The sequence below is a fragment of the Condylura cristata genome, unplaced genomic scaffold (assembly GCF_000260355.1).
Source record: "Condylura cristata isolate star-nosed mole 26May11 unplaced genomic scaffold, ConCri1.0 scaffold00023, whole genome shotgun sequence".
Classification (NCBI taxonomy): Eukaryota; Metazoa; Chordata; class Mammalia; order Eulipotyphla; family Talpidae; genus Condylura; species Condylura cristata.
The window spans coordinates 24,230,315-24,253,567 of record NW_004567124.1 but is presented as its reverse complement, the minus strand read 5'-3'; the positions used below and the strand labels follow the sequence as shown (position 1 = coordinate 24,253,567).

The 23,253-nt window shown below is 37.2% G+C and overlaps 2 protein-coding genes across 3 annotated transcripts in view; one reads left to right on the top strand and one right to left on the bottom strand.

Moving 5' to 3' along the window:
• The window catches only part of UBR1 (ubiquitin protein ligase E3 component n-recognin 1), a 124,891-nt gene extending 105,214 nt beyond the window's left edge, over positions 1-19,677 (bottom strand). The window contains exons 1-3 of the mRNA XM_004687871.2: positions 19,506-19,677; positions 6,686-6,942; positions 4,508-4,586 (exon numbers count right to left, since the gene is read on the bottom strand). Coding sequence (XP_004687928.1) covers positions 4,508-4,586; positions 6,686-6,942; positions 19,506-19,586 — 417 coding nt within the window. The 5' untranslated portion in view covers positions 19,587-19,677. The remainder of the gene's footprint in view (positions 1-4,507; positions 4,587-6,685; positions 6,943-19,505) is intronic.
• A 101-nt stretch (positions 19,678-19,778) lies between these two features.
• Positions 19,779-23,253, top strand: part of TMEM62 (transmembrane protein 62) — a 50,680-nt gene continuing 47,205 nt past the window's right edge. The window contains exon 1 of one of the 2 annotated variants that reach the window (XM_012728715.1): positions 19,779-19,861. In XM_012728715.1, coding sequence (XP_012584169.1) covers positions 19,823-19,861 — 39 coding nt within the window. In that variant the 5' untranslated portion in view covers positions 19,779-19,822. The remainder of the gene's footprint in view (positions 19,862-23,253) is intronic. The other variant, XM_012728716.1, reaches the window with a different exon arrangement.

Genomic DNA, 23,253 nt, shown 5'->3' with positions numbered 1-23,253 from the left:
GATCAACGAAGTACACTGCTGAGAGGAGCAGCGGAGCAGTGGGCGGATCAGGAGAGGTCTGCCACGCCATGTGGTCACCTCCGGGGCAGGCGTATATCGAACTCATGCGGAGGTGGCTTTAGCTTCTCAGTGCTGTGCTTTAACCTGCTGCGCCACCAGGGAGGGTCTATTCTTAGTATTTTTTTACTGAATAGGTATCTTACTGTACCAAAATTTGCTTATCCATTCACTTCTAGAACATCCTGGTTGCTTCCAAATTTTGGCAAATACAAACAAAAAGATGCCAAAAACATTTGTAACCTGTTTTTTATGTGGACCTGAGTTTTCAGTTCATTTAGGTAAATAACCAACGAGCACAACAGATGAACTATATGGTTACAGTATATTTTTCTCTGTAAGAAACTGCTAAATGATGGCCAACAAACACATGAAAAAATGTTCAACATCACTTGTAATAAGGGAGATAAAAATCAAAACCACCAGTAAAAATGGCACATCTTAAAACTAGCAACAACAAATGTTGGTAAGGATGTGAAGAAAAAGGAACTCTTCTGCACTGCTGGTGGGAATGCAATCTAATACAACCAGTATGGAAAGCTGTTTGGAGGTTTTTCAAACTGCTAAAAATGGAAGCTTCCATATGAGCCAGCAATCCCACTCCTAAGTATCTTCCCAAAGGACATAAAAACACTGATTCAAAAAGACATCTGACCCCCATGTTTATTGCTGCTTTATTTACAATTGGAATGACATGAAATCAACCCAAATGGCCAAAAGTGGATGACTGGATTAAAAAGATGTGTAACATATATACACAATAGAATATTACTCAGCAATCAAAAAAGATAAACTCATGCCTTTTGCAGCAACATGATGGAGCTGGAAGGGATCATGCTTAGTGAAAAAAGCCAGAAAGAAAAAGAAAAATACCGGATGGTTTCACTCACAGCAACTATATACCAGAGAAATTTTATGGGGGTGGAGAGGGGAATAGGATAAAAAATGGGGTTGGGGGTGTAGTGCACTGGACTATGGTGATGGCACAAGGGTGAATTGGTGATGGGAAGTCCATAGGGATTACAACTGAGATGGGAAAAGGCACAAAATGATGTAAAAATGAACGATTATAAAAATTAAAAAAAAAAAAAAACCCTGCTAAATGCCTTCCAAAATTGTACCAACTTGTCCCACAAGAAACGAGTAAGAGTTCCTGCTGCTCTATATCCTTGCAGGCCCTTGGTATTGACAGTGTTTTGGATCTTGGCTATTTTAATAGGTGCTTAATGGTATCTCTGTTTTCATTTTCAATCCCCAGGGACACCTGATGTTCAGCATCTTTTCATGTGCTTATTTGCATCTGCTAATCTGTTGGTGAAGTCTGCTTCAGGTCTTTTGTCCATTTTCTAACTGGGTTGTTCATTTCCTTATTGCTGAACTTTAGGAGTTCCTTTTATATATAGGCTACCAATCCTTTATCAGGACTGATACATATTTTACAAAGATTTTTCAGTCAGTATGTGGTTTGCCTTTTTATTTTCTGATAGGTTCATATTTCTAACTTCTGAGAATCTATAGTAAAGGAAATAATCCTACACACACAAAAATGATTGACATAGAAACATGTCATTTCAATACTTTAAAAAGGAAAAGATTTATCTATATAAACAGGAACTGGGTTATAGGCCAACGGTGCAGGGGGTGAGAGGATTCACCAGGGACAGAGTGGAGAGCAGAACAGGCAGACCTAGTGAAGTACACTGCCAAGGGGAGCAGCAGACGGTCAGGAGGATCTGCTGTGCCATGGGGGTCACCTCCCCGGTTAGGGATCAAACTCGTGCTGCAGTGGCTGAGGATAGCTTCATAGTGCTCTTTAACCCCTTGTACCACCAGGGGCCCTCAATACTGTTTATCATTAAAAAGACTGAAACCCAAAAAGATTCTCCAACAGTTGATAAACAGACTAAATTACAGTCAAGTATTATATGCACGATATGGTCTAAAAGAAATACCAACATTAAATGCATATTGTACATATTTTGCTCTTTCTGTTTAAAAGTATAATGAAGAATATTTTTTCTTTTACAACTCTGTAAGCTTGATTTTAAATTTCATTTTTTTTTTAAAGATTTTTATTTATTTATTCATATAGAACTGGGGTACAGGCCACAGATGCGAATGGTGAGAGGATTTACCGGTGACAGAGCGGGGAGCAAAACAGGCAGATTGACGAAGTACACTGCTAAGGGGAGCAGCCGGCGGGCCAGGAGAGGTCTGCCACGCCATGTGGATCTCCTCCGGGGCAGGCTGAAATCGAACTCATGCGGAATTGGCTTAAGCTTCTTAGTGCTGTGCTTTAACCAGCTGCGCCACAAGGGAGGGCCCTTAATTTTTTTTTTTTTAAGATTTATTTATTTGTACATACAGAACTGGGGTACAGGCCAGAGGCTCAGGGGCGGTGAGAGGCTTCACCAGAGACAGAATGGGGAGCAGAACAGGCAGATAGACGAAGTACCCTGCTGAGGGGAGCAGCGGGCGGGTAAGGAGAGGTCTGCCTCACCATGTGGTCACCTCCAGGGCAGGCGGGGAATTGAACTCATGCGGGAGTGGCTTTAGCCTCTCAGTGCAGTGCTTTAACCTGTTGCGCCACCAGGGAGGGCCTCAATTTTTTTTTTTGATTGAAGGAGATAACTATAAGTAGATATTACTTTCGTAATTGGTCTTCATCATTTAACTACAGAAAATTTTTTTTAAATAATCTTTAATAATATGTACACTATTTGTTTTTAGGAGAAAGTGAGAGGTTTACAATTTATCTTTTTTTAAAAAAAAAGATTTATTTTATGTATGCATACTGAACTAGGGTACAGGCCAGAGTTGCAGGGGTGTGGAGAGGATTCACCAGAGACAGAGGGGGGAACGGAATAGGTAGATCGACAAAGTACACAGCTGAGGGGCACAGCAGGCAGGCCAGGGGAGGTCTGCTGGGCCATGTGGATCACCCCCAGGGTGGGGATCGAACTCATGCTGAAATAGCTTTAGCTTCTTAGTGCTGTGCTTTAACCCACTGCACCACCAGGGTGGACCCACAGTTTAATTTTTTAAAGTACTATGGCAGAGGTTTTTGTTCATGTTTTTCTTTTTTCTTTTTTTTTTATGTTTATCTATTTGTGTATATCTGTTCTAATTTATTAGCAAATTTAACTACACAGTACAGTATTATTACTTATAATGATCATGCTATACATTAAATTCTCAGATTTTACTCATCTTAGTGTACATTTTTTAATGAATAAACTACCAAAAAGATGGAGATCATGAGAAAAGTTTACATTACACACAGCAAACAGGAAAAAGCCCTCAAACTCATTAGCAATGAGTAAAATTAAAATCACAATAACATAACATACCATTACATCCCCATAATACAAGATAAAATTTAAAAACTGACAACACCAACAAATCTTGCAAGAATATAAACAATGTAAGCACTCATGTACAGCTAGAGAACCTTGAAAACATTCTGACATTACCTACTATGAATCTAATTATCTATTAAAATTGATATACCTAGAGTTCAGTCCTGTATATGTGTACCAAAATGCACATAGGAAAATGTCCACAGCAGAATTGTTCATAACAGCCCATGCTGGAAATAATTTACATATTCATGCAATGAATAAAGACACTATTAGGTCAACTGACAAGCTATAGTTACATATACAATACTGTACATACAATATTATGTACATACAGTACATAATAATACTCTGTACATCTAGTATTATGTATGCACTCAACATGAAAAAGAAGCTACTTAACAAGAAAAATATGACATATGACAAAAATCAAAACAGATAAAACTACTAATATTGTTTAGCAGATAAACTAAAAAGGGAATCAAGGAAACTTATCACAGAACAGAAGAGAATTTATTATAAGGGGCTGGTGAGAAGAATTAGAATCTAGTACAGACAAATTAGAGGCCTATGGGAGCTAGCAATGTCTTATTTCCTTTTTAGAATATGCCATTTACTTTATTATTGACAATGGTCAGGTGATTTTACAACACACTTATGAAAGCACATTAAAAATTACATAACGATTACCAGGGAGCCAGACTGGTGCTCTCTGTTAGCTGTGCTATTAGTGCTTGAGGGATATTTGCAAAGTTCATGATAAGAAAGCATTTTTGTACATTTCTGTTCAACTAGTGTCAAATTTGTCGGTATTTCTTGATCTAAGTATTGGTGACAAAGGTCACTTTATGGTTATTGATTATTCATATTTGTATATAGTTTTTTTTTATGTTAAAATTACTTATTTCACAAAAAAATTGTGAGGGGTTGCCTTTTGACAGAAGGTGTCCTATCACGTATTTTGTTTAACTAGTGCTAAAGGTTGACATATCAAAGCTGTTACAGCAAGAATCCAAGTACTGTTGGGAATTTAAACTAGACAGCTATCAGATTCCTGCTAACCTACAGGCTTTATGGCTCTACTTTCATACCTTGTAACGATGATTTTTATGAACACTATTCTGGAAGCAGTCCATACAGAGCACACATGTTGGATCAATTGCACAGTCCCTGAAAAAGATTAAAAATTAAATTCCAAAATTTAGATAACTCCTGCTAATCTTTAAGGTACCACTATAATACACTGTAAAAGAGTTTTCTGTATGGCACACAAACTGAACATGAAAATATTTCAAAAACTGAATTCCTAATAACTATTACCTTATTTTAGCCATATTTAAATGCATACATTTGGCTGTTTGATTTTGTTTACAAATCACGCTCACTACTTTGTACTTTTTTTCTTTTTTTAAAGATTTATTTATTTATTCATACAGAACTGGGGTACAGGCTGGAGATGCGGAGGGTGAGAGGATTCACCAGAGACAGAGTGGGGAGCAAAGCAGGCAGACCGACGAAGTACACTGCTGAGGGGAGCAGCGGGCGGGTCAGGAGAGGTCTGCCGCGCCATGTGGTCACCCCCGCGGCAGGCGGGGATCGAACTCATGCGGAAAGTGGCTTAAGCTTCTTAGCGCTGTGCTTCTCTGTGCCACCAGACAGGGCCCACTACTTTGTACTTTTATCTGGTTTCAACTGTTAAGTTACAATTCAAAATTAGTTTTAGAAATATGATCAGCTTTATTTTTCATCTTACCCTTTACTATCATCTTATATCCACATACTTAAACACTGTTCACTGGTAAAGGAGGTTTGTGTATAAATAAAATTCATTAGAATGCAAGCAATATACAGACAGGAATTTGCTTTTATTTAATAATTTGATATGTGTCAAGCACGTAGAGTAGTGTCTGGCACATGGTAGGTATTCAACTGAAATTTATTAAATGAGTGAAAAAGTTAACTCTCTCTTAATCTCTTCCCTAATGAAAACTAAGAAGTTCTATTTTTAACATTTTCAAGGAAACATTAAGAAAAATATAAATTAGTACAAAGTACAAAATTAATTTTGAAAACATTTTATATAGAAGTATTGAAGTGACAGAATTGGTTTTTAAGATTAATTTTAAAAGGCTAACAGAAGTAAAGATTGCCTAATAATATTCTCTAAAATATATCTGGTCTACTGAGCTAATTAGAGAAAAATTTCTCAAACTCAGAAGTACTGACATTTTGAACCAGATAACATCTAATGGAAGTAGAAGGTCTGTCCTATGCATTGTAGGGTATTTAACAATAACTCTGGCCTCTACTCTGACACTAGATGCCAGTACCAGTATCACAGTTCTGACAATTTAAAATGTCTTCATGAAACTTTTGAAGAAATGATATACAAAGATATCATTTGATTTCAGCTAAAAATAAACAAGATAATAAGTGATATCATGTAGCAAAATAGAACACAAAATACAAAAGTTGATTTTTTCCTGAGGAAAGCACAGGGTAAAGACACTATTTTCTAAACTGCTAATTATACACAAATCAGTCGAACCTGGTTTGAATTAAACTGAAGCAAAAAACAATTCTCTATATTTATAAAGCCTGAAAATTCACACTCCTAACCTAGGCTGCCTCTAATAAAGGGGGAAAACTAAGAGTGTTGCCAAGATCTAAAAGTTGAAAATTTCAGGCAGAAGTAGGGAGTAAAAAAAGTTCTGTTACCATGATATTTGAATCTCACACAGAGGGCAAAATGTCTAAAGCTATTTCTAGTTTCCTACTACCACTTTCTCTGTCCAACTAAATTCCAACTGCTTGTACCTGTCACAATTTTTTGACACCAAATCTTGCTTTGCAACAAAAATTTTTAAAAAATTTTATCACTCACTGTGTATATTCATAGATTACTCATGGAAATACTAAGTGTGCTTATAGGATCCTGTCCTGACTCTACTTGGAAAGTACTTAGATTTCTGAAAGCTAACTGGCACCAAAAAACCTCAAATGGGAATATGTGGATTACTGTATAAACAAGACATGAATCTATCACTTACATACTTTTGGAGACAGAAAGGAAATTTAAAGAACTATTTAAGTCATATATTCAGAAACAAGTTGTATTAGCAAAAACAGATGTCTAGGTATATAATAAAAAGAAGTTAATTAAGGATTAAATATATAATAAGCAGTAATTAGCCAAGGAAAGTATATCATGAAATAGTTTTTAAAATACCCTGTAATTATAACCAATCCTGTAAATTTCTAATTCTTACCTACAAGAATATGTTGTCTCTCCACTTTTGAAAACTTTCCCACAAAGTTGAAATGCTCCACTGTGCTTCAGTTTCTCTAGGCAAATATCTGGATCTTCTCCAAATAAGTACCATTCCAGTGGGGTGAATATTGACATCTGTATACTCTCTTCCTGCTTTTCCAAGTCTGGGTCCATTTCAGCAAAATAAATTTCTGGCACAAATCGTGCCAAATGGTGCAAGAAAGTGGTATAAAAATCAGCTTGCTGATCCCAGCACTGAAGGAAAACAAAATTTAGACTTTGTTATAACTTCCTTTTGAAAGATCTACCAGGCAAAACAAATGACACAATTCCGTGATTTCAGAGAGAGTGACTTATAATATATTCTTATTTTTATCCTACCCCAATACAAAAGGTAAATGGGTGCTCAAATAGTAGTATTGTAATTAGAGGATTGACATACCATAGATATCTGGAAAAAAAGAAGAGCAACAATAATGGATGAGAATTATTTTTTTCCTTTTAGGCTCTGTAAAGGTGATGTTACTACAGGAGGCTGTATAGAGACAAATCATTCCCCCAAACTCTTAGTTTAATTGTTTTAAATAAAACAATTAATATTTAGACAGTACTTAATGAGAGATCAAAATGAATGAGCGCCAAAGAGTTTTTAGAGAATAAAAACACTAACCATAAAAACAAAACAAAACAGAATTGGACCTCATCATAAAGTAAACTTTATGCTCTTCAAAAGAAAGCATTACAGATGGCTTATTAGTACATGACATGAAGTATTTTCAATGCCAATTGTCATGAAGGAAATGCAAAAACAAAAAAATAAAGTAAGAGTACAGGCTAAAAAAAAAAAAATATATATATATATATATAAAACAAAAACCTGGCCATATTGCCAAGTATCAGCAAGGGTACACGAAACTGGAGAAGTGCTGATAGGAACTCAAAATGGCACAGTCACTTTATCAAAGAGTTTGGCAGTTTCTAGTAAAGATAAACACACTTATATATGACCCAATAATCAAACTTCTATGCACTTAACCAAGAAATGAAAACTTCCATTTTACACAAAAACATTCACATGAATGTTATGTCAACTTTATTTATAATTGTTAAAACTGAAAGTAACAGTTGTCCTTCAACAGCTAAATTATAAACTACTGTACACTCAAACCATGTCCAACAAGACAGCTTTCCATATATATAGAAATACCCAGTTAATGAAGTCATTCAGTATTATTCATTGGCAATTTGGGCTTAAATGTGATCTCTGATTACCCCAAAGTATCCAACCAGTCTGAAAGTTTGTTGCCTTTTTGGGGGGAGGGAGGGATGTCAATTTTTGATCTTTTATTTAATTTTTAAAATTTTCTTCCACAGTTCATTTTTGTACAGTATTTGGTAATCCCCGTAGTTAGTTCTCCTACCACCATAGTACCCTTGACCCATCACCATAGTCCCTTGTGCTCTTCCTTTCCCATTTTGACTCCTCTCCCTCCCATTCTCTTACCGTATGCCTCAGATCTATGATTAGCTTGAAAGTTTTGTCTCTCTCTCTTTTAACCTTTTGGTCAGTGTCAGTACGCTGTATTTCACATTTAAATGAAACCATCTGATATTTATCTTTTTCTTTTTTTTTTTTTAGATTTTGTTTTTTAATTCTACTTATTTGTACATACAAGACCTGGGTTGTAGGCCAGAGGTACCGGGGGTGAGAGGATCCACTAGAGACAGAGTTGGAAGCAGAACAGGCAGCTCCACTGAAATACACTGGTGATGTGAGGAGTGGGTGAGACAGGAGAGCTCTGCCTTGCCATATGAGTTAGCTCCCCAGAAGGGAGCTCAAATTCATGTTGCAGTGGCTGGAGACAGCTTGATAGCGCTGAGACTTTAACCCCTGTATCACCTGGGAGACCCCTTATCTTTTCCTTTCTGACTTACTTTGCTTAGCATAACACCTTCAGCTTCATCCATGTTGCCACAAATGGCATGGGTTTATTTTTTATTTTTATCACTGAGTAGTATTCCATTGTGTATATATACAATTTGATCCTTTGCCTGTTTAGGTAGCCTAACAGTATTAATGTCACTCAACAATAGTACGCTTTAATAAACAGAGGCGAGGGTTAAGAGCACAGCTCTCTACCATCAACCCAACATTGCAACTTATTTGCAGTTAACACCCTTCCAATTAATACTGTTCATTTGAAATGGGTTGATTTTCGATTTTATCAGTGTAAAACAAAATGATGGAACTTGAGGGAATTACATTAAACAAAATAAGCAAGAAGGAGAAATACAAGTGCTGGATGATTTCAGTTAAATGTGGAATACAAAGAAGCAAAGCAAAAGAACAGGGAAAAAAAAAAAAGCAAACTCTTGGATTCTGACTGCAGAACTGAGTACCAAAGGTCTTCACCTTGAAGATGGGGCAAGGAAGGCAGAGCAAAAGGTAGAGGATCTATGAACTGTGGTGGAGGGTCATTTGTACTTTGGAGATGGACACAGTATGGCAATATATATTTGAAAAGAGATGAATCCGTTAATATTCTTACAGTGATTCCATATTTGGGTTTTTTTAATAATGTAATAGTTTATTTTTACATCACTTTGTGCATTTTTTCATCTCTGTTGTAATCCCCGTGGGCTTCCCATCACCAAATCACCCATGTGCCATCACCATAGTCCAGTGCATTTCCCTCCCCCCACAGTTTTTGATTCCATTCCCCACTCCACCTTGGGGGTTATTTTTTAATTATAAAATTAAAAATATTTTCTAAAACCTTTCTTCAAAAAACCTTATCTCCCAATATTCTGACTTCAATTTTTTTTTTTTTAACCTACCACTTTTCTCCATCTCTCTGGCAACAACTTAACTAGCAGACAATATTTAATGCTCTATGGTATACTTAAGTTCTTTCCTTCAGACAGTACTAAATGGGGGGTAGGAGGATGGAAAGCTGTATAATCAATCAATGCTATACATCAAACAAAAAATCTGTCCTGCCTAATTATGGAAGGCATGGAACTAGTTTTTTTCAAGTTTTTCAGGAATACAAAAATATTGATTTGTGGGCCCTCCCTGGTGGTGCAGTGGGTTAAAGCACAGACTACCAAGGTGAATACAGCCCCTTCAGCACAAGTTCAATCCCTGGCCAGGGAGGTGACCCACATGGTGCTGCAGACCTCTCCCTCTCACCCACTGCTCCCCTCAGCCCTTAGCAGTGTGCTTCAGTACATCTGCCTGTTCTGCTCCTCATGCTGTCTCTGGTGAATCCTCTTACCCCCACACACCTGCTCCCCATTTCTGTATGCATAAATAAATAATTTTTTAAAAAAATCTAGATTTAAAAAAGGGAAGTATTGATTTGGACAGAATGTCTATATACTGATTCTATAAGTGTCTCTTCCATTGATTTTATCACTACACTTCTATCTTTTCACCCATGCCCAACCTTAGTTATTCCTCAAGATTTATCTAGCCCACTTCTCTTAATACCTCACTGGTCAACTTAAGATAATTCTCCTCCTATATCTCCACTAGAGCACTTAATGAAAGAAATACTCCATACCTACACCTCTGTCAGTTATTATTAGTTATCTTTAAATGTGTACATCTAGCCTTTCAACCAGGCTGTAACCAATCTGACAGGAGGAACTTTGTTTTACAAACCCCTGTATCCTAAAGGTCTACCATAAGTACATAACAAAGTTTTCAGTCATTGCTAAATATTATGAACTTCTTGACAGAGATGACAAAACAAATGTTGACATTAAGTCTTTTAAAACTTTGGAGCATTCTTATGGCAGATAAAGTATAATTTTAATCTTTCATCAAGATTTTCTCCTGGATGATGGTCACAACTATGAAAAGAATGTTCAACTAAAATTTTCTTTTTTTCTAGATAAGAAAAACTGCATTGGGTAAAATGTTTAGGAGTTATTGGTGACTAGACTAAGTTTACTTTCTTAGTTATCTGTTTCTTTTTATTATTTTCCCCCATTTGAGGAAAGAATAAAATTAATTTTGTTTTTTATGTCTGGGGGGGGAAATCACTTACCCCAACATTTGATGTTAAGGAAAAGCTTTCTTAATCTACTTTTCTGTAAAAACAAGTTCTTATAACATTTAAATTCCCAAACATTCCAAACATTTTCCTCATCCCCATGGAGACTAAAGATATATTCTCAACTTTGACCCAAAGACTTGGAAGCCTGTTTGGGAACATCATTCTGAAAAAGGAACTTATTTTAAGTAGATTCTTTTTGTTCAAACCACAACTTCTGGATGTCTATAGAGTTTTTGATGGCCCTGTAACTCTTTTTCTAGCTCAGTTCTTCCATTTTAAAATGTTAAGAAAATATGGAGGCTCTAGAATTGTTAACAGCCAAGTATTAGATTATTAATTGAGTATCTCCAAGACATATACTCCAATTGAGTATACAAGACATCTTTCAGTTACACAAACTTTTCTTGTAATACTATTTAATAGGTTCATACAGTTAAAAACATGCAAACAACCCTAGTCAAACTGTTTACCCCATAGCAAAACTCTACCCATATAATAATTGAAGTCAGCTCTCTAAAATTGTATGAATACTTCCTCTCAGCCAATTTCTATTCTGCCAGTTTATACTTAAGCAAAAATCTACATTCCTTGACTTTTATCCTATGCTACTTAACATAATCCAATCCAATCCATTCTGTTCTTTTAGCCCAAAAGTCTTTTAAATAATTGAGGATAAGTAGTATGTCTCTCATTAGCCTTTTCAGTCCAGAGCTAAAATGGGATGTAGAAACTAAAGAAATCTGGCCATCCCTAATCACATGGTATCTAGACCAATCTCCATGTTGATCACTCTCTTTCTGGAATATGTACAATATACTTCCATATAGAGAAGTGACTATTGCCTTCCTTATCCAAGACCCTGTTTTTAAAAGATCACATTCTGTGTAAATTAGTCCAACTACTATGGAAAGCTGTATGGAGTTTCCTTGAAACACTAAAAATGGATCCACCATACGACCCAGCAATTTCATTCCTGGGAAATCTACCCAAAGGATACAAAAACACTGATTCAAAAGGAAATGGCACTCCTATGTTTACTGCATTATTTACAAAAGACAATACATGGAAACCTAAATTCCCTAAAACAAATGACTGATCAAGAAGATGTGGTATATATACACAATAGAATACTGCCCAGCAATCAAAAACAATAAATTCATACCATTTGTGGCAACATGGATGGAGGTGGAGGGGATTATTCTAAGTGAAGTGAGCCCAAAGGAAAATTCTAACTGCATTTATATGTGGAATATAGAGAAACAAAACAAAGGGTCAGAGAAAAGACAAAAATTGCAAGCTGACCATAGATCTGAGGCCTACAGCAAGGAAGAGAGGGAGGGGAGGCAAAGTAGGGGAGGGAAGAACAAAAGGGACAATAGTGATGGTTCACAGGTGTAAATGTGGTAGGAGAACGATAGGCACTATCCCTAAGGAGAGAAATCAAACATTTAACAATGATGTAAGAAAATAAATTAATTAATTATAAAAAAAATCACATTCTGGCCTTTTTTTAAGCAGGCACATATATATTTCATATCGTATTTAAGTCACATCAAACTCATATTTAGTGGAGTCTGCAGACAGCTAAAACCCTTAGGTCAATCCCATATAAGAGATGTAGTTCTCTACATGAGTGAACCAACATATAAGGCTTTACTTTCATCTGAGATAAGTCTCATTGCTTTGATGCAATATTCACCAAAGGAAATGTTGGGGGGTTATGTCCTGTAGGGATTATTCTTATCAACCTTACATTGTTTGTAAATATAAGTAAGTCCACTATGTCTTTCTGGCATTGATAAATTAAGCCTGGGTCAAATATAGAACCATGTCCCTCTCTTTTCTTTCTTTTTGAGATTATATATAAGCATGCTATCAGATTTTGGTTTCTGAAAGCATCCTGTCCCTCCTAAGCCATTCTTTTCTTTTTTCATATTGAAGTTCTCCTTGAAGATTTTAGAATATGAAATGTGCTTTCCTAAACTCTGGAATAAACTCATATTCTCTTTCTACTGTACTTAATATGTATTTATAAACCAACTAAAATCCCATCACAGATTACAAAACAGTACGTGTATTTTTAAAAATGCATGCATTAATGAATAGTTTTTCCTCCTGTGGCTAATGTCATTTCTATTTTTACCATAAATATCAGACATTCAATGGCATTTAAAAGGTAATCCATAAAGACACATTAAGTGGATATAGTCCCACTCCTCCAAACAAATCAAATAGACTTTGTTCTGAAGAATGGCAAGTGACTAAAAGTGGACTCCACTCTAAAGAGGGCCTGTGCCATTCCTGAATAGCAAGTAGGCACTTAGGAAGCACAATCACTCTTCAGTAGCACTTAGTTAGTACAGAATATTTCCATGAGCACTTAGCTTATTAAAGTGGTGTAACATAAGTTAAAAACAAACAAACAAACAACTGCACCAAGTGCTTTAAAACACCAAACATCAGATAACTATTGTTTCTTCAACTGGAAGCATATCAACACAGAATAGCTAAGATGTACACACAGGACCTCATAATAAACTGGGACTGAAGAGATCTTATGTTGACTTAAGTCATTTGAGGCAATGAGCTAAAAGCTTCAAGAAATTTTTTCACAGAGCACAGTGTATGAATAACACATTTAGAGAAATAGGTAAAATGATGGCAAGGGAAATAATGAAGTAACACTTATAAAGTCCACACACATGAAGAAAGTAGCACTGATTCATCCTGATTACTGATTTATATGTATATTTACCCAGGCAAAATTTATAGACAGTATTGAGGACAAAAACCTCTTTATTTATTTGCATAATATGTTATTAAATATAGGCAGACAGTCTCTAATACTAGCTCATCTATACTAAGTTACTATTCTTTCCTAGCTTTTTACAGGCAGTGGGACTAAATCTGTCACTCTGATTTGGAGTTTTAGAAATCCACATGTGACTCTGTACAGAATTGGTTACTTAAAATATTCCCTAGTTGTCCATAGTAGAAATTAGAAGATGATGAAAAACAAGTGGCTAAACAAGGTACTGCTAAATCTGGTGACAAAGCACTTCAATTAGGACTCAAAATACCGGTTTTTATCCTATATTTTTCACTCTGTGTGTCCTTACTCTAGAAAGCTGTGCTCTGGCCAAAAATGATACAGACTCAAGTATTTAAGAAAAATCACCTCCAGTGACAATAACATATAACTTCTTATTCCTTCCTTTATAACTTAATATTTTAAAGTCAACTATTGAAAAGATTGTCATCTTCTAAATATCCTTTACATATGACTATAGATCATTTTTCCTGATTTTCCTAATGATTATTACACAAAATAACAATATCAAATCTTTTTTAATAACTAAAGTCTATCTCCACTATAGCACAAGAAAACCTCTGGGAGAAATGGTCACATTCTATACCAAGATTTGGCAGTAGTTACACAAGTATACACATTTGTCAAAAATCATTGGGCAAATACTTAAAATGGATACTGTTTATTATATATAGATTATATCTCAATAACTTAATCTTTTTCAAATCCTCCCTATGCAATAGTAAGTCTTTTAGTCTCATTGTCTCTTTTCCTCCAGGACTACTATCTCCACCTCCATTCTACTCATTCAGTGTCTCCTCATTCATTCATTCATGCATGCATTCAATAAAATTTTAAAGCAACATGCCAGGTACTGGAAAAACAGCTGTGACCAAAAAATAGTTCATGTTCTCAAGAAGTGCACTGTCTAGAAGGAAAGACATACAGTAAACAGGTAATACTAAGTATAAAATGAGATAAGCCACATATTCAGAAGAGATATATCTAACCTGACTCTACCATCACAAAAACCTTATGTGCCTCCATGTCCTCAAACATGAAAATACCTTTTTTTGACTGTAAGATTCAGTCTCTTCATTTATGTCAATTTTAATACATCAAATACCACCAACAGTCCTGAATTTCTATTTTGGCATTTATTAATGTATTTATTTTCTTACAATTGTTGTTCAATGTAAGACCCCTCAGGTACAGTCCCTATAGTTCTCCCAGCATGTTTTGGCTTTTTACTTGACTGTTCAGCTTGTACACCACGGTTACCCACTATCCTAATATGCCCCCTCATTCCCTTCTCCCTTCTTCTATCCACAGCTTCCCTCACTACCATTTTTGTTAAAATAAATCACTGATATTGATCCTTGGTTACTAATTAGGGGTATGTAAATATCTGGTAGAACAAGCCTGAGAGATGTCACTGATTAAGTTAGACATGATCCCTGCCTTTATAAAGCTTACATTCTAGTAGGAGAGTCAAATCAGACACTTAAATGTCAAAGACAATCCAGAATTAAGGGTTATAATAAGTGCAGCAGGGTAAATAAACAGGGTACTTTGACAAAGAAGAGGAGGAACTGAATTTTTAGCCAGGGTAATTATCAACAAAAAGCAAAGGAAAAACACTAGAAAGAAGAAAAGCAAACAAAGGCACAGGTCCTGGAATAAGATAGAGCTTGGATTTGTTTCAGAAACAAACAGGCCAGGGTGGCTAAAGTGAATGAGGAGAAAGTTAACAGGAAATGAGAGAGAAGTAGGGGCAGGATCAGGAAGGATACTGAAGGACTTACAATGACTTTAGATTATATTCCATGTACAATGGGAAGCCACTGAAGGACACATCAGGAGACTGGCATAATCTAATTTAGTCTTTAAAAAAAGATTATTCCAGTTGCTGTGTGTGGAATGGGCTGAAAGAGGGCAAGCAATGAGACCAGTTAAAAGGCCACTATAGTTGCCCAGGCAACAGATGGTGACTTAGATTACAGAGGAAGAGTAGAGACAGAGAGAGCTGTTTGTGTTCAAGAGCCATTATGGCAGTGTCATCTACTGAAACAGGGATAACAAAATTCTTGATCTTCTTCATTCTTTTTCTGTCCTGAAAGCTGGATATATCAGTAGATAGAACCACCACTGACATGAATACATAAACCAAAAACTGGGGATCCAGGGTTATCTGTTTCTTTCCTTTACCTTCGTGCCTAATCCATAAGCAAATCATTTTTCTTCTTCTATACTTCCAAAATCTCTCCCAAATCCATCTTTTTATCTTCATAGAGCTATAACTCTCTAGTACAAGCCGCCATAGCCATGACTAGAACTATTACAGTAGCTTTCCAACTGAGCCCTCTGTTTAAAACATTTATTAGGGCCTCCTTGGTGGCACAGGGGTTAAAGTCTAAGTGCTATCATGCACTTTCTGCAGCATGAGTTTGATCCCCAGCCAGGGAATGCAGCAGACCTCTCCTATCATGTCCACTGCTTCCCTCAGCAGTGTATTTCTGTACATCTGCCTGTTCTACTCCCCACTCTGTTTCTGGTGAGTCCTCTGGCCCTCTCCCCAGCCCCCTGCACTGCTGGCCTAGACCCCAGCTCTTGCTTGCATAAATCTTTAAAACATTTATCAGTCACCTGCTTTATTTACAATTAGAAAAACATGGAAGCAGCCCAAATGCCCAAAAATAGATGACTGGATTAGAAAGATGTGGTACATATATACAATGGAATATTACTCAGCAACAAAAAAAAGAAACACATGTCTTTTGTAGCAACTTGGATGGAGCTGGAAAAGATCATGCTTAGTGAGATAAGCCAAAAAGAGAAAGAAAAATATCGGATGGTTTTGCTCATAGCAGGAGTATAATGGACCAGGTGAGAAAATAATAAGAATAATGAACAGCCATATACCAGAGACATTTTGTGGGGGTGGAGTGGGGAATGGGATCAAAAGGGGGGGGGAGTGCACAGGACTATGGTGATGGCACACGGGTGACTCTCGGTGATGGGAAACCCATGGGGAGTACAATTGAAATGAAAAAAAAAAATGTACAAAATGATGTAAAAATAAACTATTATATTATAAAAAAACCCAAAAAACATGTATCAGTCATCCAAGCAGATATGTGAAATAGACAATTGGATCTGTGATTCTGTAGCTCCAAAGTAAGAAGACCAAGATATAAGTTTGGGAACCAGATGTATACAGATACTGCTTAAAGTCACAGAACTGGATGAAATCATCCTAGCGGCAGGAGAGGGAAAAGAAATGAGTTTAGTACCATGCCAGGTTACATTACCTGAGATGGACTTAAGGAAGAAAATCCAGTCAAAGTTAGAAGGCATAACAGACTCTCTGAATTCCATTTTTCTCAGTCTTTATCTTCCTGAGCCCAAAAAAGCACCCTCACCTAGAAAAAACACCCTATAACAGTCATATTCTTAACTCCATATATCTAGTTGCTCCCTTCCTAGTTCCTTTACTGGTTCTTCTATCACCTAGCACTGAAATTCACATTCCTGTATTACTCTGTGTATGTATGAGTGTGTGTACTTACAAGTATTAAACATACATTTCTCCTCAAAGATCTTACCCACTAATACAGTTTCAACTATCAACTCTATACTAAGAACTTCCACATACCTAGCTAAGTCTTAAAGTATTGTCCATTGGTCAGGACTTCAGAATCAATAGAAAACACAGATTATTGAACCCCACTCCAGATTTATAAAATTAGTCTCCTAATAATTCTTAAGCAGTGGCTTTTATAAATATTCAATCATCCATAGTTAATATTTTACTCTAACCTCCTGTTAGGTGATATTCATGCTTGTGACAGCAATTTGACAGAAAAATAACACGGGGGTCTCAGCAGGAAATCTGATTTAAGGGTATCAGAAACTATAATCATGGAAAAGACTAATGGATTTGGTAAAAGGTAAATATGTCACTGTCCTATATTTGTAATTTTTATTTTCACTGCTTCCCAGTGATGATTTAAAATACAAATCATTCAAATGGAAAAGAATCCCTGAGTTTGTTTGTTTAGAAGCTTTAAAAGAGAAAAAAATAAAAAAGGAAAGTAGGAAGATATCTGGAGTCAGGAAGATAAGAGATCCAAGCCAAATCAGCAATTGTGGGGACTCAATGAGCAACACTCTATCCCTATTTTGTATTAAAGCTCTTTTGGGGCTCCCTGGTGGCACAGTGGTTAAAGTTTCAGTGCTATCAAGCTATGGTCAGCCACTGAGGCATGAGTTCAGTTCCCAGCCAGGACCACATAGCACAGCAGACTTCTCCTGTCTCACAGGCTGCTACCCTTAGCAGTATGCTTCAGTAGCTCCACCTGTTCTGCTCCCCACTCTGCAAGTACTCTCACCTCCTACCTCTGGCCTATACCCCAGTTCTTCCATGCATAAGTCAATAAAAATAAATCTTAAAAAAAAGTCTTTCAGCACCTATCTTAACTGTGTCACTAGAATGTGAATTCCCTGAGGCTATTACAGTTGCCTTTGCATCTACCTATTACTTTGCAACATCCAAAGTCTTGCTCAAGATTTCTTGAAATGTTTATCTTATAAATTCTAGCTCAATTCCTGGATCGTTAACTCCAATTCCAAGTCAGTGGAATCCAGATGGATGAGTTTTACTATACCACCCGGAAGGTATTTATATATCAAAGCTTTAAATGAACATAGTCATTTGGCATCGCAAAATTACAGTACCTTCAACCACAGCACACAGTTTCCCCATTCCTTCTAAGATGTAAAATGCACATGCTACCTACCATTAAGACCAGATGTTTCAGCTGCTTCTAAACTTTCTGTCTTCTTGTTTCCTATCATCTCAAAGAGATGTTTCCTCCTTCATTAGCAACAGAGAAGTGAGTTTGAACTGTTGTCTGGGATAGAGGGTGATTCCAAGGAATGCCATAATTGTGGCAAAGCCCTTATTCCAACTCCCTAACTTATTTCTATCTCCCAGCCAGTCTCTCCAGTCCCAGGGTTGAGACTTATTTCTGCAGGTCTTTCTGTTCTTCCATAAAACAATGCTCAAATGTCTGCAGGGCTAAAATAGGTTTAGAATGCTTTTATTACAAATACAAGCCAAGGAAGCTCCAGAAAAAGGTGTCTGTTCCACCACATCTATAAGCAGTAATAAAGGCAAACTAATAAAACTCATAACATCATGCAGTGATCACTATCTGAATATTTCTTATAAACCTCACCAGAAAAGGGGCCCATCCAGAACATTTGAAAACGTTGTCCCCCTAGTTTTTATTTCCTGGGTCTAGCCAAACTATTTATTCAATTTTGCTCATTATCTCTGCTTTCCCACTCTTTCAAATACAAGGGCAAAGTATTTCTCTGGCTACTGAAATGTCTAGAAGTCTCTTCTTCACCTTTACAAGGCAGCAGCAAATGACGGGTATCTCCACTGAAGATTAGGCCCACAGTTCCAAAGATACTACTAGAATGAAGGGCTACAATTCCTACACCCCTATCATGACACGAGTTGACAGCGACAGCATTCTCTGCCACTATCATGGCCCCACCCAGCCACCTATGCAATACAACAGTAGGTGCTGCGTCCAGGGTTCCTAACATCCAGAGGGGGATAGCACAGCATCTATGGGAAAATGGCTCTTCCTCCAACCCCACCTCGGCTCCCATACCAAATCATCTAATAGCATCATCAGTTCGTTTTACTTCAGGACAGAGACATGCTTGAACGCGTCAGGACTAACAAATGACAAAGTCATTATATTTCGCAGGCTTGGCCGCAGTAATGCTCGTGAAGACTAACTTTTATTTGGTGGCTTCCTTCCAGATCAATCCTTTCGTCTCCTCCTCCCCCGAGCCGCCATAAGGGGTGAAGCCCCACATCCTACCGAGCGGAGTAGAGAGGAACTGGGGGGACAAAAGGAACTTACAGATGCCAGTAGCTGAGGGTTCTGGGGCAACTCGGTGCTGACTTCCATCCTTTCTGCACCTCCGGCCTCCTCGTCCGCCATCTTGTGGGAAACTGACGCCCGCAGTTCCAGACCCCCGGCCGGAGACCAGCGGAAACCTGTGGCCAGTCCTAGAGGCTAGGGGAGATACTTTTACGACGGCCCCTGAGGTCGGCTTTGACGCAGAATCCAAGAGCGACTTCCGGTCCGCTTCCCGGAAGTAAGCGTCACGGCACTTTGCCTGAAGGAGTTTCTTCCCTTGTTTTCTTAGTCCTAGTGCGTGGTGGCTGAATGGTTGCATGTCTGGTTTCGGTGCTGGGAACTGTTGCATCGACGAGGTAAAAAATAAATTCAGCATCCATTATGAAACGAAGTAAACTGCTAGGGGCTAGAAGAGAACCTGTTCTGAGTCTCATTCTGGGCTGGTTGTTGGTATTGGGTATTTTGTCTCCCCACGTAATTACATTGGTTTCCCAGAGCCCACAAATGGGAAACAAGGAAAAAAAAAAACCTTAAAAACTAACCTTTTAAAAAGAAATGCAGCTGTTGAGCTCTTGCACATGCGCAGAAGGGTTGTGCACCCCAGCTTTTGTGGGGAGTGGTAGTGAAGAAACAATGAAAATTTGGAAACCTGTCATTTCACCGGCAGAGGAAAAATAAACTGGTAGATGCGTTTTATGGAACACAATGCAATTCCTATAAAGAACACAATTATGTAAGAAGAAAACGACTTCATGCGCGGGGATGGGAGGAACATGTTCTACAAAATATATTTTCTATTAATGTACATTCAAATGAGAAGGAATCTGACCAGAAAAAGAACAAACTAATAGCAGCTCTAAGAGTCAGGAGAGAAGGAAGTTGGTCAAAAGCTATTTTTTAACTTGATCTGTGTTAAGTTGTTTACAAAAATAGATCATTTTAATAAAGGCAACGGAATAGTAAAACGCCTGACATTCTGGAAAAAATAGTAAGCATTTGGGAAAAGATTGTCAGATTTTCCCCTCAATTCTTATCAAAAGAATTCTTAATTGAAAAGTTAACTGCTTGGGGAAAAAAGTAAGTAGATACTTGTATAGTGTTGGGATGAAGAAGGCTTGACACCAGAGGCAGAAAATACAGAAAGACTAATATGTAAATTTCATCAGAATTTACGTGGGGCAGGGGCCTCCCTGGTGGCACAAGAGGTTGGGTCTCAGCAATATGAAGCTGTCTGTTGGCAGCCACCACCGCAACACAAGTCCCATCCCTGGCCAGGTAACTGACCCACAAGGCCAGCAGACCTCTCCTGTCTTGCTGGTTGGTCCCCTCAGCAGTGTACTTCAGTCCAGTCCAGTCAGTCTCCAGTGAGTCCTCTCACAGACCCGACCCTCACCTCTGGCCAATACCGCCGCTCTTGTATGCATAGATAAAATTATGGGAGGAAAATTTAAACATGTATCACAAGAACAGACTTTTTAAAGTTAAAAAGTAACAACACTGGAATGTTTTGTATTGTCTGTAACACACATAATGGACTGAGGATAAAATCTAAAAGACTAGTTCAATAGAAAAGATGGGCAAAATACATAAATACTTATCTCACCAATTTTATAGAACAACTTAATGGGTAAGCTAATTAAACAAACAAAACAACAGGGTACAACTTAAAGTCTGTGAATTTTTCTCCCTTAAAGATAATAGCCATCACTTAGTAAGAAAGTGGAAGGATTTTCCCATTTGGCTTTGTAGAAGTATAAATCGGTAAATGTACAGAACAAATGTGGCAGTACTCAGAAGCTTTTTTTTTTTTTAATGCATACTCTGGCCCAGTAATTCCACTTCAAAGAATATATTTTAGAGAAACAATTTACCACATTAGTGGTGTTTTAACTACTTCATTGGTAATGGGGTAAAATTAGAAACAATTCAAGTTTTCAGTAATAAAGAACATTAACTAAATAAGTCATTCATACAATGTGATATTTTGTAACCACAAAAAGATGTAGCTTCTCAAAGTGTCATTCTCTGACCTGAAATTCCACAGACTTCCTGCGGTTTTTATCTGTTAATCTTAATGTCTATGGTAAAGTAGTAAAAACTTACTAGTTTTTTTAAAAAATCTTAGCCTGTGAGTCTTTTAAATAAATATCAATACTCTGATAAAATGACAAGCACACAGATTATTTTTACAGTAGTATAATGTTTCACTGTGGATAACCACTACTGTGATTGAGATGCCAGCTGAACCAGAACCTTTTTTCAGGAAACACCATTTTTACTTGAAAGAACAGTTGACAGATACCTGAGGGTTACTCAGTCTTAGGTACTTGGAAAGCTTTTCTCAGTATAAATGTCTTTTTTTTCTAGGAAAATGCCTAACAGTTTTTATTTTTTAAAGGTTTATTCATGTATGTGTACAGAATTGGGGTACAGGACAAAGGTGTGGGTGTGGGTGGGGGTGGTGAGAGGATTCACCAGAGACAGAGTGGTGAGCAGAATAGACTCTTGTATTGAAATACACTGCTGAGGGGAGCAGCAGGCAGGTCAGGAGGTCTGCCACAGTATATAGGTCAATTCTCCAGCCTGTATTAAACTCATGCTGCAGAGGCTGCAATAGATTCATAGTGTTGTGTTTTAACCTCTTGCACCACCAGAGAGGATCCAAATTTTTATTTATTATTTAGTTTTTTTTAAGGGTTTTTTGTTTGTTTTACAGATTTATTTATTTATTCGTATAGAACTGGGGTACAGGCCAGAGATGCGGAGGGTGAGAGAATTCACCAGACACAGAGTGGGAAGTGAACAGGCAGATCAATGAAGTACACTGCTGCGGGGAGCAGCGGGCAGTTCAGGAGAGGTCTGCCACACCATGTGGTCACCTCCAGGGCAGGCGGGGATGGAAAGGCAGGGATCGAACTCATGCAGAAGTGGCTTAAGCTTCTTAGTGCTGTGCTTTAACCCGCTGTGCCACAGGGAGGGCCCAATTTTTACTTTTTATAATATAAAATTTTAGCTTTCAAGTGAACTTTTTGTAGAAAACATATCTGCTACTGTGAGTTTGACAAAAATTGGTGACAAAACACGTGAATTTTTTAAAATGATATAACAGTTTATTTTTACATCATTTTGTACATTTTTTTTCCATCTCAGTTGTAACCCCTGTGGGTTTTCCATCACTGAGTCACCCAAAAACACGTGAATTTTTTAATATTGCATCATGAAATGTAGTGACATTTGGAAGAGCTATATAATTCAGTGAAACGGTATTTTCTGATATTTTATTTCATTTCCATATAACAAATACAGGCTGTTACAAAATCAAATAGAGTAAGATATTCCTTCTCATAGCTAAATAGATCAATGAAATTTAATGCTTACACAGTACAAACATTTCATTGATGTTTTCAGATTCCACATTGATCTTGTAGATTTTATTATTTGACCAGTTCTGATGTGGATACAAAGAATATTTCAGCTATCTTAAATGCTATTAAGACGCTCTTTTCCTTTTTCAACTCTATCTGTGGGAGGACAGATTGTCTTCATGTACTTTAGCTGAAACAATATATCACAATAGATTGAAAATCAAAGCAGATATGAGAGCCTGTCTCATGTTAAACAACACATTAAAAGATTTGTAGGGCCCTCCCTGGTGGCGCAGCTGGTTAAAGCACAGCACTAAGAAGCTTAAGCCACCTCTGCATGAATTCGATCCCCGCCTGCCCCGGAGGTGGCCACATGGCGTGGC